This window comes from Lactuca virosa, chromosome 5 (assembly GCF_052849685.1).
Source record: "Lactuca virosa cultivar CGN04683 chromosome 5, Lactuca_virosa_CGN04683_v6, whole genome shotgun sequence".
Classification (NCBI taxonomy): Eukaryota; Viridiplantae; Streptophyta; class Magnoliopsida; order Asterales; family Asteraceae; genus Lactuca; species Lactuca virosa.
This window is the reverse complement of record NC_136430.1, coordinates 196409401-196425429: the sequence shown is the minus strand read 5'-3', so window position 1 is coordinate 196425429 and position 16029 is coordinate 196409401. Positions and strand designations below refer to the sequence as shown.

At 33.7% G+C, this 16029-nt stretch overlaps 1 protein-coding gene across 1 annotated transcript; it reads left to right on the top strand.

The window, feature by feature from the left end:
* The first annotated feature begins 2980 nt into the window (after positions 1–2980).
* RGD3 (ROOT GROWTH DEFECTIVE 3) lies at positions 2981–12413 on the top strand. Its single transcript, XM_079051517.1, has 27 exons — positions 2981–3165; positions 3392–3581; positions 3958–4052; positions 4158–4375; positions 4458–4512; positions 4588–4669; positions 4737–5050; positions 5130–5238; positions 5327–5831; positions 5997–6129; positions 6218–6286; positions 6379–6590; positions 6670–6904; positions 6975–7145; positions 7313–8164; positions 8259–8378; positions 8471–8944; positions 9015–10046; positions 10124–10192; positions 10267–10371; positions 10457–10693; positions 10774–11037; positions 11117–11166; positions 11249–11358; positions 11453–11535; positions 11627–11857; positions 11960–12413. The coding sequence occupies exons 2-27, from the start codon at positions 3533–3535 to the stop codon at positions 12116–12118; spliced, it is 6033 nt and encodes a 2010-aa protein (XP_078907643.1). The 5' UTR covers positions 2981–3165; positions 3392–3532; the 3' UTR covers positions 12119–12413.
* Positions 12414–16029: the final 3616 nt, after the last annotated feature.

Sequence of the window (16029 nt, the reverse complement as noted above, 5' to 3'; positions counted from 1 at the left end):
ACTGATGAAATAACACTAAACTTTTCATTTTTTTGAATGGCTAAAATGTATTAAATATAACAACCAGCAGGATGCTAGGAAAGTTACAATACATACAAAACAAAAAGCTACAAAATTAGATGAAAGAAAAGAAATGCCACCAGAAACATGGTGGAAAATACCAAAATAACCTAACATGTAAAGGCTCTTTGAAAAAAAGACTAGAAACAACAACAATATAGGACTCTACTTGTAGTAGTGTTTCCAAAATAACAGTCTACTTATGAGATGGCTTCCAGATGCGCATAGAAATAACACCCTACTTCAAAAGCAACACCCTTTCGTTTCAACTAAGCTTTAACACTATAGTAACAAGATTTTGATGCCTTATGATTTTTGTATACAACTTGATCCATTTACCCAATCCATCATCTTCTCATCATTCAATACATTGCCTGGAAGAAAATTTAACCAATAATTTTGATATTTTGAAACCAAAAAAAAAGACAATCAAAAGTGAAATTGGGTACAAATGCATAACCTTAACAGCACAAGATGTATTCAAAAATTAATCTTTAAATGTTTAACTATTATCAAAAGCATTAGACAGGAATCATCTAATACTTGTTTAAGCTCAAAAAATAGTTCCTATGTGTCCCACACCTTGTAAAATGTACATAAAAACAAACTAATAGTGAAGAAGAGGGCTCGTTCGATTGAAAAGATAGACAGGGGTATTTTGGTAAACTAAAGTATAATTTCGAATATTAGATAAATAAGTTATTCAAAAATTGATATAATCCTAATCAAAATATAGATTTGGATATTGATGTAATATTTATATTTTTACAAGGATATACAAGTAATTCTCAAGTTTATAAGGACATTGAAGTAATTTTTTAAGTTTATAAGGATATGAATGTAAAAAATCCCAAAACAAAAAACATATATTGAAAAAAATAAAAACCGAATCGGACAGTTTGTTGTTTCCAAAGCCGAAAACCGAAATAATTAATACTTTTGGACTTTTTGGTGGGTGAGTACAATTTTATTATGCATGAGTTTATGGTCAAGAATCAGGAGATGTAATCAAACTTAATATGGCCTCACTTAAAAGTAACCTTACATAAACCATTTATGTGTTTTTTGTTTTTTAAGATATAAAACATTTGTAGTATAAAAACTATATATATGTAAAATAAGAGGTGAATTGAATATCTATAATTTATAAGAAAAAAGATAGTTTGTTTTTTAAAATCTATAGACTACATAAAAAACTATAGTTAAAAAAATTGATTTTTTTAAATGTATTGTAAAACTATGATCACAATATTGATTATGTTATGAAACTTTATTTTATTTATTCATCATACTAGATATTTCATTCTTATTGAACGATTTAATAAATAATATCTCTTTCAAGATATTATAATCATTTTGAATAATATTCAAATTTACCACAAGAAACTACAAAAAAACCTTAGTTTATATACATTTCTATAATATACTAGGTGTAAAGCCCATGTATTACATGAGTTAATTAAAAAAAATTAAATATAAAGATCTAAATATTTAAGAACTTTGGATTTATAAGAAAATAAGAAAAACAATGAATTATTAAAATTGATTTTTTTATCTTTGAAATTTAAATAAATAAACAAAATAAACTAATGAGCTTTAATTTGAGAATTTTGAAATAAGAATGTAAGTCCATTAATGAAATTGATATTCATTTATTACTACATTTATTGTAATTATTACATTAAAGTATTATGTGGAATTTATTAAAATAGAAAAACCCATAAAATGACATGTGTAAAAGAAATTAATTCAAAATAACCACAAAATGACATTTGACAAATTAAATGAGAGTGTGACATGTGGCAAAAAAAAACATTTATTTATTAGAGTAGAAATGCAAAAGTAAAATATCATTTTAGACATTTCCAAGAATGGTGTTGTGCATCTCTTTTAATGTAAGCCCTAATTCCTTATTTCAACTTATCATATTCTTTTTGTTTGATGATTTATATATTTGAAACTTCTTCTTTTTTTATTAATTATTTAATTTTAATATGATTAAAATTTTTTATTGTTAGAACATAATTCCTTATTTCATTGATATGAATTTCTTTGTTAAAACAAGAACAAATAATTTGAATTCAAATTAAGTTTAGGACAAAAAGAAAAAAGCTATGATATATGGCTTAATAGTTGTAATAATAATTTTTTGTAGTAGTTATCAAGTTTTTATTTTTTATCATCATTATAAATAGATTTTAAGAAATGGATAAGGACACGTATTTTAAAGAAAACATTTGCAGACTTTAGAAATGATTTTCCAAGTCTTTTGGGAAAAGAGGGTGCATAAACATCAAATGTGTGCGTTCTTTTAAAAAACAAATAGTCCTCAAGCAAAACGTCTGTCAGGCTGTATACAAAAGAGGCCAAAAAGAGCTTTTGAGGAGAGAGAAACGACACCGGGTTGACGAGAAGCCGAGAAGAGACAAAATCTCTGCATGCCGAGCACCCGACATGGTGTTTCCGAACTCTACCTCAGCATTCTCCCATGCAACTTCAACCTTAAGTTTTTTTTGACGCAGAAAAACAAAAAAAACATAGAAATTACTTTTATTATATTTACTTTTTATATATAATGTCTCTCGTTAGTTTTGGTTTTAGATCTGTCATTGTTTATGAGTTGATTCGATTTCATAGGCAAGCAAGTTCTTTAATTATTTGCTTTAAAAACTTAAAAAAAGCCATTACTTTGTGTCAATCTGTTTTCGGTTTTTGAATACCTTTTTGATTTGATCAATAATGTGACAAAATTTACATAACAATGGTTGTATGCTAACAAAGTCCATTCAAAGTTCAAACAATTTGCAAAAGTCCATTCAAACGGTTTTCAGAAAACGGGTCGGGTGGGACCCGATTATTCGATACGACACCGGTTCGTTTTGTAAAAACTTATAAAGTGAGGGCTGGGATTTCAGTTATCATCACCACCCATCAGTTCGAAACCCTCGTCCCTTTCTTCTTCTCTTCTTCTATGCAAATACCACTCGCTACCCACAACCACCTCAACCAAGATCAACCACGCCCATGATTTCGACGAGTATTCATTGTTTGCAATAATTATGGCCTTGTTAGGTTTCTCAATTCCATTGAAGAAAAAACCCTAAGGTACGTTCAATTTCTCTGTTTTGCTATGCTCAGATGCATGTGAAGCTTGGTGATTAGGAATTAAATCATCATGCAATCAGAAATGTTGTTTATTGTTGGTAAATTTCAATTCAGACGTGTATTTTTACGTTGCGGGTGCTTTACATAGTAAATCTCTGGATACGTTTCACGTTCCTTTATTTGGGAATTGCGATAATGTTTAATTTTTTCTTCTAAATTTTTGTAGGGTCGTGTTTTGTTGAGGGGAATGAAATCATTTGACAGGAACGTTGAAAATTGTTGTGCGGGAAGTGATTATTGTTTGTTAATTATAAGTATTGATTTATTAGAATGAGTGATGCTGTAACTGCTACAGTTAGTAAGAGATATGGCACAACAATCTTCTCGGCTCCAAAGGCTGCTAACTTTACTGGAGAGTATCCTTTATGTATTATGATCTTGCTTTTGCACGCATACTGCTTGTGTTTTTTAGATGTGTTTCTGTTTCATTTAAAGATGAAATGAATTTTTTGGTGATTTCAGTTAAACTTGTAAAATTTATTTCATAATTGAATTTCCATCAAATAGTCATATGATCTGATGGTTATAAACACTTTCTTTAGGAACATGTCTCATACTTACTGAAATTTAGATGCTCTCATTAGGTAGGTGGATTAGGTTTGATGCATGTATTGCTAAAGGTCTGTAGGTGCACAATATATGATTTTAGTAAAAACATCACCATTAGGTAGTGATAGATGGATTGAGGGTGTTAAAGGATATTGAATTATGGATTTCTTGACCTTTTTAAAGCTGGCTCAACACAAGCTACAAGATTCACTGCAGCTCGCCAGATAGGGGAGATTGCAAAATTACATCCTCAGGACTTGAGCTCTCTGCTACATAAGGTCTATTGTTGCATTGATTCTTCCTTTTTTACCCCTATACTAATGCATCAAGCGTATTACTTATGTGTTCTCTACTTAATTTGGCAACTATTTTGTATGTTTTAGGTCTCTCAGTATCTCCGTAGCAAAAACTGGGATACAAGAGTTGCAGCTGCTCATGCAATTGGAGCAATTGCAGGATGTTTTAAACATTCATCTATGACAGAACTGTATAATCTTGTTGAGGCAAAGATGAAGGAAGCTGGCATAAGTTGTGCCACTGAGGATGAGGTTTTGTGGCCAAAGTCTCATCCCAAAATAAGTGCAAGCACTTCATTTCAGAGGTTGTTCTTTCTCACCCACCTACTTCTTTCTTACACTCATTGATATTTACTTGGATGCCTTTTACTTTTGTCAATCAAACAGCTTCGAGCTCACTAAAGTGCTGGAATTTGGGGCTCTTTTGGCATCTGGAGGACAGGTACTACCTTTTCCTTTATCAAGAATCATTAGCTTAAACTTTATTGTATGCGATCTTGATATAATTTTCTTTTAGGAGTTTGAAGTTGCAAATGATTTCACCAATAACCCAAAAGAAAGATTGGCCAAACAAAAGCAAAATCTAAAACGGCGGTTGGGTATGTCATGACTTTGTTATTATCTTTGGTTGTATTTGCATCTGTACTTATAACTATTTGTTTATAGGAATGGATGTATGTGAGCAATTCATGGATGTAAATGATATGATAAGAGATGAAGATCTTGTAATGCACAAACCGAATTCCATAGGAAGTGGCATAAATCCTCAATTTTACCTACAAAGACCTAATCGTAATGTGCAGCAGTTCGTTGTAGATATGGTACCTGGTTATAGACCAAGGAGGCCAAGTGCACGTGAAAGAAACCTCTTAAAACGCAAAGCCAAAATAAGTTCAAAAGATCAAACAAAAGATGTGTCAGGCACTCAAGAGCTCATTTCACCCAAATCCATTTCTCAAGATTCACCTTCTTCCAATTCGGTAATGATTATCAATCATTTTTTATTAGGTTAAATGCAAAAGTTAAAATCTTTTTATCAATATTGAGTTATGGATGCAGATGTTTCCGGATTCTATTCCTGATGAAGAGAGCTCTGAGCATGAAAAAGATGGTACATGGCCTTTTCATAATATAGTGGAACAACTCATTCTTGATATCTTTGATCCTGGTAAGTTTCTGTTACTGGATCTTTTTTATTATCATTTTGTATCGAGTTATCGTGTCAATATGTAATATTCTCGAATTATTCCCACCAGTTTGGGAGGTGCGACATGGCAGTGTGATGGCTTTAAGGGAAATCTTGACACATCAAGGTGGCTGTGCTGGCGTTCTTACATCAGACAGTTGTGATGACGTGTCACTAACAGAGTCAGAAGATAAGATTAAGAATGGTATCAAGAGAGAACGTGAAATCGATTTGAACATGCAAATCACAACAGAAGAAACTGAGCCAGTTCTCAAGAGGCAGAAGTCTGAAATTGCATCATTTGATCAGATGGATGAATTGGTCTCCACATCCAATGGTGAAATAATTGCAAGCTCTGTTAAGGTTGAGCCTCATACAGAAGTTGCAGAAATGTTGCAGATAACAAATTCTTTTGATAATAAAGATTTAGTGGAAAAGGTAGACATACTGGAAGGCCTTCATGGAAATAATGAGCTGGCAAACTTGATTAAAAGGGCCAGAAATTCATCACTGAAAAACTCAGAACTTCTTCAAGATTGTGGAATTCGTTTCTTGTGTGTGCTGTCACTAGATCGGTATGTATACTATTACTATACCCTTTCCTTGGAGTGTTTCTTCTTCTTTTTGACTTAATGGACTTGGTGGGGACAGAACTTATGTTGTATGAAACATAGATGAAAAATGAAAAGAAAAAATAGTTGCACAGCACATCTATTAACTACTTGTCTTCATATCTACAGTTTTGGAGATTATGTCTCTGATCAGGTTGTTGCTCCAGTACGTGAAACATGTGCACAGGCATTAGGAGCAGTGCTTAAGTACATGCATCCTATGCTAGTTCATCAGACACTGAATGTTCTTTTGAAAATGCAGGTAAATATCATGTTGGACCTTGTTTTTTTCTTTTAAAAAAAGGTTTATTGGTTAATTTTCAATTGATTTTGTTTACTGATTCTTCCAGCGTAGACCAGAGTGGGAAATTCGCCATGGCAGTCTTTTGGGTATTAAATATTTGGTTGCTGTGCGCCAGGTAGGATTTTCGTGGGTCCCGAACATCACATAATAACTGGATCTTTTTTACTTTCTATTGATTATTTGGATGTTTTAACTATCTTAAAACAGGAGATGCTTCCTGATTTGCTGGGGCTTGTCCTTCCTGCTTGTAAAGCAGGACTAGAAGATCCTGATGATGATGTGAGAGCAGTTGCTGCAGATGCTTTAATTCCCACTGCATCTGCCATTGTTTCACTTAGTGGAGAAATGTTGCATCCTATTGTGATGTTACTGTGGGATATTTTGCTTGATTTGGATGATTTAAGCCCCTCCACAAGCAGGTAGTTTTTAACTACTTTCTTCTCGAAATTATCTATTTAAAAAAAAAAAATTCTAAAAAGCATCTTGTATATATTGCAGTGTGATGAATCTACTCGCAGAAATATATTCCCAGGAAGAGATGATTTCTAGAATGTTCTCTGCTTTCAAAATAAAACAAGGATTTGATCTGAATGAGATTGTTCCTGTTGATGATCTTACACGTACTTCAAATTCTCAAGAAAATCCTTACATGCTGTCAACATTAGCTCCAAGATTGTGGCCATTTATGAGACATAGTATCACATCTGTTCGTTATTCAGCCATTCGCACATTAGTAAGCTTCTAACTAAATTCCTTTATCCCTATTTGTAACATAAACATTAACTAAATTAATATATGTACAGGAGCGGCTGCTTGAAGCAGAATACAGAAGGAGTATATCTGAATCTTCTACCTCCTTTTGGCCTTCTTTTATACTGGTTGACACCCTTAGAATTGTCTTCCAAAATCTGCTTCTTGAATCAAATCAGGAAATTTTACAATGCTCAGAAAGGGTCTGGAGGTTGCTTCTCGAGGTGATTAATTTGACAATAACACTTGATTTTCACATTTTTTCTTCACTTATACTCTTTTTACTGCACTTTAACAAGTGGGTATTCAACCATTGATTGATACTAAATAATATACATGTGAATTAACAATTAAAAGATTTGCTAAAAAAGCCTTTTTGAATTGATGGTAGTGTCCAGTGGAAGATTTGGAATCTGCTGCACGCTCATACATGTCATCTTGGATAGAGCTTATAACTACTCCATACGGATCACCATTGGATTCCACAAAAATGTTTTGGCCACTTGCCCTTCCACGTAAAAGTCACTTTAAAGCTGCAGCAAAAATGAGAGCCGTGAAGCTTGAAAATGGTCTTTACACCAATGTAGTCTCAGATTCCACAGAAGGAACTCTTCCTCATGATAGAAATGGAGATTCCTCTGTTAAAATAATCGTAGGTGCAGATAGTGAAATGTCAGTTACAAACACACGAATTGTTACATCAACAGCTTTAGGAATTTTAGCATCCAAGTTGCATGAGGTTTCTGACCAATATGTTTTTGATCCTTTATGGAAAGCCATCACATCTTTATCTGGAGTTCAGCGACAGGTGGCATCTTTGGTTCTGATTTCTTGGTTTAAAGAGATGAAGAATAGAGAAGTTTCCGGAAGCAAGGGACTGACAAATGCAAACTATGATACCTTAAAGAACAGGTTGTTGGAGTTGCTATCGTGCACAGATCCAGCTTTTCCTACAAAAACTTCGCGTCTTCCTTATGCTGAACTTTCTAGAACCTATGATAAAATGCGAAATGAGGCATCTCAGCTTGTTAATGTTCTTGAATCATGTGGCATGATTGACGAGTCTAAGAAAATGGATGTGGATAATTTGACTCCTGATGATGCAATGACATTTATTACAAAACTGCCATTGCCAAGTAGTGATGTTACTGGAGAAGATTCAGTTGGGAGAAATGGTCTTGATGAAGTAGAGTCTATAAAGCAGAGACTTTTGACCACTTCGGGCTACTTAAAATGTGTCCAGGTGTGTTTGACCTAAATTTCTCCTATTTGGGAGTTTTAACTGTTTATATCTTCATATTCTCTTATTAATATATCTATTTTTAAACATTTTTCAGAGCAATTTGCATGTTACTGTATCGGCCTTAGTTGCTGCTGCAGTTGTTTGGATGTCCGAGCTTCCTGCAAAACTTAATCCAATTATATTACCCTTGATGGCCTCAATCAAGAGAGAGCAGGTATCTTTTTTAAGATTTATCTAGGGATTGTATCTTTTTTTCCCCATTAGGTCTTATAATACTTTTGATTGATCCATTGTTTGATTTCATAGGAGGAAGTAATACAAAACATGGCAGCTGAAGCTCTTGCAGAGCTTGTATACCATTGTGTTCTACGTAAGCCGGGTCCCAATGACAAATTAATCAAGAATCTTTGTGGATTAGTATGCATGGATCCTAGTGAGACCCCTCAAGCTGGAGTGTTGACTTCAATGGAGATTGTTGAAGAACAAGATCTCCTTCCTTTTGGAAGTAATTCTAGTTCTACCAAACAAAAACCAAAAGTTCACATGCTTGCTAATGGTGAAGACAGATCAAAAGTTGAGGGATTTATTTGTAGGAGAGGATCAGAATTTGCTTTGAAGCATCTATGCAGTAAATTTGGTGCTTCATTGTTTGAAAAGCTTCCTAAGCTTTGGGATTGTCTTACTGAAGTCTTGAAGCCTACTACCCCTGGAGATGAAATGCATGTTAGTCAAGCCGTTGATTCTGTTAAAGACCCTCAAGTTTTGATAAATAATATCCAGGTAAAAAGTTATTACATATGCTAAAGGGTAACAAGCAAGATCTTACATAAATTATTTTTACTTGATTTAGGTGGTTCGCTCTATTGCTTCAATGGTAGATGAGACATTACGCCCCCAACTAATGACACTCCTCCCATGCATTTTCACCTGTGTCCGCCATTCTCATGTTGCTGTGAGACTATCTGCTTCAAGATGCATCACATCAATGGCAAAGTCAATGACAGTCAACATCATGGGCTCAGTAATCGAAAACATAATCCCAATGTTGGGTGACATGGCATCTGTGAATGCTAGACAAGGAGCAGGGATGCTAATGAGTCTGCTTGTTCAAGGATTAGGCACTGATCTTGTTCCTTATGCAAGGTTGTTAGTTGTCCCTCTTTTAAGGTGTATGAGTGATTGTGATCATTCTGTTAGAAGAAGTGTCACACACAGCTTTGCTGCCCTTGTCCCTCTTTTGCCCCTTGCACGTGGTGTCTCTCCTCCTCCTGGATTGAGTGAATGCTTGTTGTCTAGAAGTAGTGATGATGCTGAGTTCTTGGAGCAACTTGTTGATAACTCACATATTGATGATTATAATGTTCCTACTGAGTTGAAAGTCACCCTGAGAAGGTATCAGCAAGAGGGTATAAACTGGTTAGCCTTTTTAAAGAGGTTTAACCTTCATGGAATTTTATGTGATGATATGGGGCTTGGTAAAACCCTACAAGCATCAGCAATTATGGCATCTGATATTGTGGAACGAAGAACTTCAAATAACAATGAGGACCCTCCATCTTTAATCATTTGCCCATCTACCCTTGTTGGACACTGGGTATATGAGATTGAAAAGTTCATTGATGCCTCTGTTATATCTTCACTCCAATACGTTGGTTCTTCACAAGAACGTGTTGCATTGCGTTCACAGTTTCAAAACTACAATGTCATTGTAACTTCTTATGATGTGATTCGTAAAGATGTTGAGCATTTGAGACACATGTTTTGGAACTATTGTGTTTTGGATGAAGGCCATATAATTAAGAATGCAAAATCGAAAATCACATGTGCTGTCAAACAGCTCAAGGCACAACACAGGCTTATATTAAGTGGAACACCAATTCAGGTTTGTTTATATGCTCATTGAATTGGAGATTTGATTAGTTTAGTTAAGTTATTCTGACTATGGTTTGTTTTATGCAGAATAATGTGTTGGAGTTGTGGTCTCTTTTTGACTTTTTGATGCCCGGATTTCTTGGAACAGAGAGACAGGTATGTTTTTATATCATTTACACTAATATAATCCCTATGTTATGCAATGCAACTGATTATGGGTGTTTTTGTAGTTTCAAGCAACTTATGGGAAACCACTAGCTGCAGCTCGTGATTCTAAATGTTCAGCCAAGGATGCTGAAGCAGGTGTACTTGCCATGGAAGCATTGCACAAACAGGTATTTTTCCTTCATCTGCCAAATGCCAAATGCCAATGCATGACCATGATCATAATCATAATAATAATAATAATTTACATTGTAGGTGATGCCTTTCCTCCTGCGTCGCACGAAAGACCAAGTGTTGACAGATCTACCAGAGAAAATAATTCAAGATAGATACTGTGACTTGAGTCCAGTTCAACTTAAACTTTATGAACAGTTTTCAGGTTCACATGTCAAAAATGAAATTTCCACTATGGTCCAATCAAACGAAACAGAAACAGGGGAAGGTGAAGCTGAAGGAAAAGATGCATCCAAAACATCTTCTCATGTCTTCCAGGTATAACCTGATAATTGTATGTCCATCTCTGTAATCGTCATGAATATATTATCTTATTACAAACAAATACTTTGTTGCAGGCTCTTCAGTTTTTACTGAAACTCTGCAGTCATCCATTGCTTGTGATTGGTGGAAAAATGCAAGACTCACTTCCGCGTATTTTACCTGATCTTTTTGCAACAAGCTCTGATATTAATTCAGAGCTTCGTAAACTGCACCACTCCCCAAAGTTGGTTGCCCTTCAAGAAATCTTGGAGGAGTGTGGGATAGGTGTTGAGGGGTCAACTTCTGAAGGCTCTGTTAGTGTTGGCCAGCACAGAGTCCTCATATTCGCACAGCATAAGGTAGGTATTCATTCACCTTCATCAGCTAGTTAATGTAAGTAATGTAGTCTGTCTAATTTGTTTGATCATATCTTTGTAGGCACTTCTGGACATTATTGAGAAAGACTTGTTTCATGTCCATATGAAAAGGTAAGTAATTAGTAATTACTACTGGTTGTGTGTGTTTGTAAATAATGAGGGATATTGAAAATGTTATATGGGTTACAAACAGTGTTACATATCTGCGGTTGGATGGATCGGTTGAACCAGAAAAACGGTTTGACATTGTTAAATCTTTCAATTCAGACCCTACTATTGATGTTTTGCTTCTTACAACACATGGTAAACTTAACTAACTCATCTTCCATTTTCCCAAGTATTTTTTTTTTTCTTTTTACATATTTGTATTTTATCAATCATTGTTTGTGGTTGGCAGTTGGTGGTCTTGGTTTGAATTTAACCTCAGCTGATACGCTAGTTTTCATGGAGCATGATTGGAATCCAATGCGTGATCATCAGGTATGTAGTGTAGTAATATCTTGCAAGTCAAGTATGAATTTCAAAATTCAAAGGTCTAGTCAACCCAACCATGACATTTATTTTTGTACAGGCAATGGATAGAGCACACAGGTTGGGACAAAGGAAGGTAGTGAATGTGCATCGTCTGATAATGCGAGGGACTTTAGAAGAAAAAGTGATGAGCCTCCAAAAATTCAAAGTCTCTGTCGCCAATGCCGTCATTAATGCAGAAAACGCAAGCCTCAAAACCATGAACACCGATCAATTGCTCGATCTATTCACTCCAGCAGATAATAATAATAATAATAATAATACTAAAAAGGTACCAACATACCATTTCCTTTCCATTTCTAGCCATATGACGGTTTTGTCCCTATCTCAATAAATATATATGTTTTGTTTTTTTTTTTTTCCTTATTTCCAGGGTGCGTCCACTTCGGAAAACATGGATGGATTGGCAAAGGTGCCAGGTGGCGGAAAAGGCCTAAAAGCAATCCTTGGTGGGCTGGAGGAGCTTTGGGACCAATCACAGTACACGGAAGAATACAATTTGACCCAATTTTTAGCCAAGTTGAATGCCTGATCCTGATGGAACTACTACTATTATTATTAATGATTATTATTCACGATATAAAATCCTTTTCTTTTTGGTTTTTGCAATCAATCTAATATGGCGAAAAGAAAAGCCTGTACAGTTACATTTTTTTGAGGCGGAGCTCATGATTTTGACAACTAGTTATTTTCTTCAGCCCTTTGGCTCTTTATTTTATTTAGTGTTCATTTTTTTTTTTAAATCGTATACAGTGTAAGGTACCACTCACTATATTTGTATCAAATATGAGCTTCCAAGGCCAACAATGTCAATGTTTCTTTCTCTCTCCCTCTCTCTATAACCAATTCATCTTCTTTAGATGTTCGTCAACAAGGAAAAACATGTTATGTTTTTATCATATGCCATGCGTTTCTCTTTTCAACCAATCAGGATGTCTCAAGTTTTTGTTCTTTGAAAAGTTATTTAATTGAATTACAGGTACAATGTAATTTTGGTTTTCAGTTTGAACTACAGTTTTTCCATTTGTATTAAATGCTCTATCTGTTTTCAGTTTCCATTAATTTATACATCAATGTTTCGACTTTCTACCAATCACTCATCCATATACAAAATATATGACAGATTGTTTACTCATACATTATTTGTGGATAAACACATGTTGTAGTGTTATTTACTCATAATATTTTGATAAACTCAAAACCGAGATACTTCGTCTAATATCCAAGAATTTTCTCAGCCACAAAAGCTTGTAGAATGGCATCTTGTCCTTATGAAATCATATATGGCTTAACTCAGAAACAAAATATGGCTTAAGTATCTTAGTTGCATGCAACTCATTCATTAAACTTATTGGGATTGTGTTGTAATATGTTTTTTAGAAGATTCAAAGTTATGGGAAGGGAATGATAAAACAAAGAGCACCTATTTATGGTGAAATTAATCTATGTGTGGTTTCTATTTAACCCATTTTACTCTTCTATGACTACATATGTTAATGCATAAGTTAGTTAGGGTTGAAATGATAGAATAAAGAGAAAAAGACAAATCTCCAAATTCACTAAATATTTTCCAAAGAGAAAACGAAAAATTAAGAAATGACCAATCTAACCACTGAAATCACAGATGAGCCTTAATGGGTTGTGATTCTCTAAAACAAAAGCTAGTTGTGAAGTTAGGGTTAATTTGGGGCCAAATTAATTAATTAAGAACTTAAGGGACCTAATGTGTTAAATCGCCATACTTTGGACTTAAACCCCCTAAACCCCTCTTCTCCTTTATTGGTAACAATTTTGAAAAAAGAAAGAGAAGGACAAAAGATTTGGAGAGAACTGGAGAACTAGATGCTTGTTTGAAGTCAAATCGAAGATTATAAGCTTGTCTCTCAAAGAAACTTAAAGTTAGGTAGGTTATCGACACTTATCTTCTCCGATTCCCTTCTAAACTTTAAGAAAACTTGTTAAATCCAAAAATAAAACATGATTTATGTTTAGGATTGAAGTTTAACTGATAGGTTCATGTTTAGGTTGCAAACCTAGCATCAATGTGTCATTCCTAAACTTCATAACCAATTTAGATGTTTTTGGGAATTTTCAAGCCACAAATTATGTAGAATCAACTTGATCTACTGGATTATCATATTGATTGCTAATTTACACTTTGAATCAATGTGTCATTCCTTATCTCCATACTCATTTATAGATTTTTTTGGGGGATTTTCAAACCCTAGATCATGTGGAATCAACATGATCTATTGGATTATCAGATTATATGATTGATTGCTAATTTACGCGTTGATTAATGCTTTTTATTAATTAATTAATTTATTGATTGAATTTATAACATGAGATCGATGCGATAGAGTTTAGATCCCTTAATATATAATGCAAAATATGAAAAAAAAAACATAATTAAAGCAACCAAGTAAACAATAAAAGTAGGTAAAACATAAAAGAGATAAAAAAAGATGATTGTATCAAACTTGGAGAATACTTATTTTTGAGCTAGACTCAAAAATACCTAGCGCATAGTTTTGAGCTAGATGAAATGATTTATATTCTATTTGCTTGGCAAATGAATCCATCATTTATGTCATATTATGCACAATACTAACTATATGATTATGCTATGAACATATCATGAGATGTCAATTGAATACATGGGTAAGTCACTGGATGACTATGAGAACATTCTAAGAGTACTTAAGAAGAACTAAGAAAATGTATATGAGATAATCAGTTTATAAGAAGATCTATATGTAAAGAGTTACATAAGATGCTAACTTCCTGACAAATTTATATAATTATGAATTATAATTAGATTATGACTTCATTATGGAATGAAGTGTACGTTTTGTTGGAATGAGGTCCAAACAAAACATAATAGCACGATCTACTAAATAAGAATACACTACTACTTTAGAGGTTAAAATCAAATGTGATTGGGTGAATGAGTTCATTAAAAAAACTATGTTGATTTCTGCTATTCAAGGATCACATAGAAATATTTGTGACTTTGAGAATATACTTAATCAAGCTAATAAACTATATGTCACATAGAGCACCAATCATATTGTGACATCCCCAAATTCACGGTCATTTTAAAATTTTTATTTATGTTTATTTTAAAATCAAAAAATTAGAATATCCTTTTTGAAAAATCGTATTGTGGAATTTGTTCCCAGAAAACATGATAATGATATTAGCAAAGCATTTCCGAAGAAATGTATTTTATTTATATTAAAACATTGGAATGTCATCGTCAATATAGAAACATAAGCATAAACATACCTTACATTAATTTACACTAATGATCTACATCTCCTTGAATCCCTCAGCAAAATGTATCTTTAATATCGCTACCTGTGATACAATAAACTGAGTGGGTCAGGTTGGGAAACCTGGTGAGTACATAGGGTTTTCAACCCATAATAATATAGTTAATTTGTTTCTTCACATATTTCATGTCAAACAATGAACTTGATTACCCATCCCCATTTTCTTTATTTATTCTTCCCTAAAGATTTACCCTAAGGGCCATCTCCTACATCGTATTTACCTCTCATCGACTTACATCACATTTCCTTATATGTTTGTTCCTAAGGATCATCGCCTACATCGCATAGACAGTACTGATTCGGGGATTACTCCTACAATATGTGTCCAGTAAGGGTTAGAGTATCATCGCATGAATACGTAGTTACTAAATCGTTTGGACTCGTAATTCATCACCTATAGGTTATGAGCATGCCGGTGTTTCCACATGACTTGTTTAGATTAGTCAGCGGTCGCCATCTATACTCTGGTAGATGACTACATCGCAACATCGCAGGTCAAGGTTATGACATCTCATAATGATCTCTTATCTCGCATCACCTTTTCATCATCGCATATCTATCATCACCTATCTCTCATCACTCATCTACCCATCTTTACCCAATATATTTATAGGTATAAAAATACATATACAATTTGAATCACATAAAACATGTATAAATCGTTCATCTAGCATAGATATCAGGAACACATATAATAAGCACATATAGCATGTATTAATATTAAATACTTCATATCTATGTGTAAGATGAAAAGTAACTATGTACTCACTTGTTAAAGTTACGACTCGAAATTCGGCAGCGCTTTGCTTCTAACAATTGTCTTTTCCTTTGAAGAAACCTAGTATCATTATTATTAATTCTTAGTCTAATATTTATTGCGACTAATTATTAGTCTAGATTCATCATTAACTCAAAGTCTACTTTCATAATCTATCAAGTAAGGAACAACCAGGTAGGATCATATCGGAGGTAGGGTCCGTTTGGTATACGAAATATACTTTTTGGAAATCCCACTTTAAACACCTCACTAAATCACAACCTAGACATCATCCCCGTAAGTAGATCAATCAATATAACGACTTTGAATCACTGATTAATCTTGTTTATA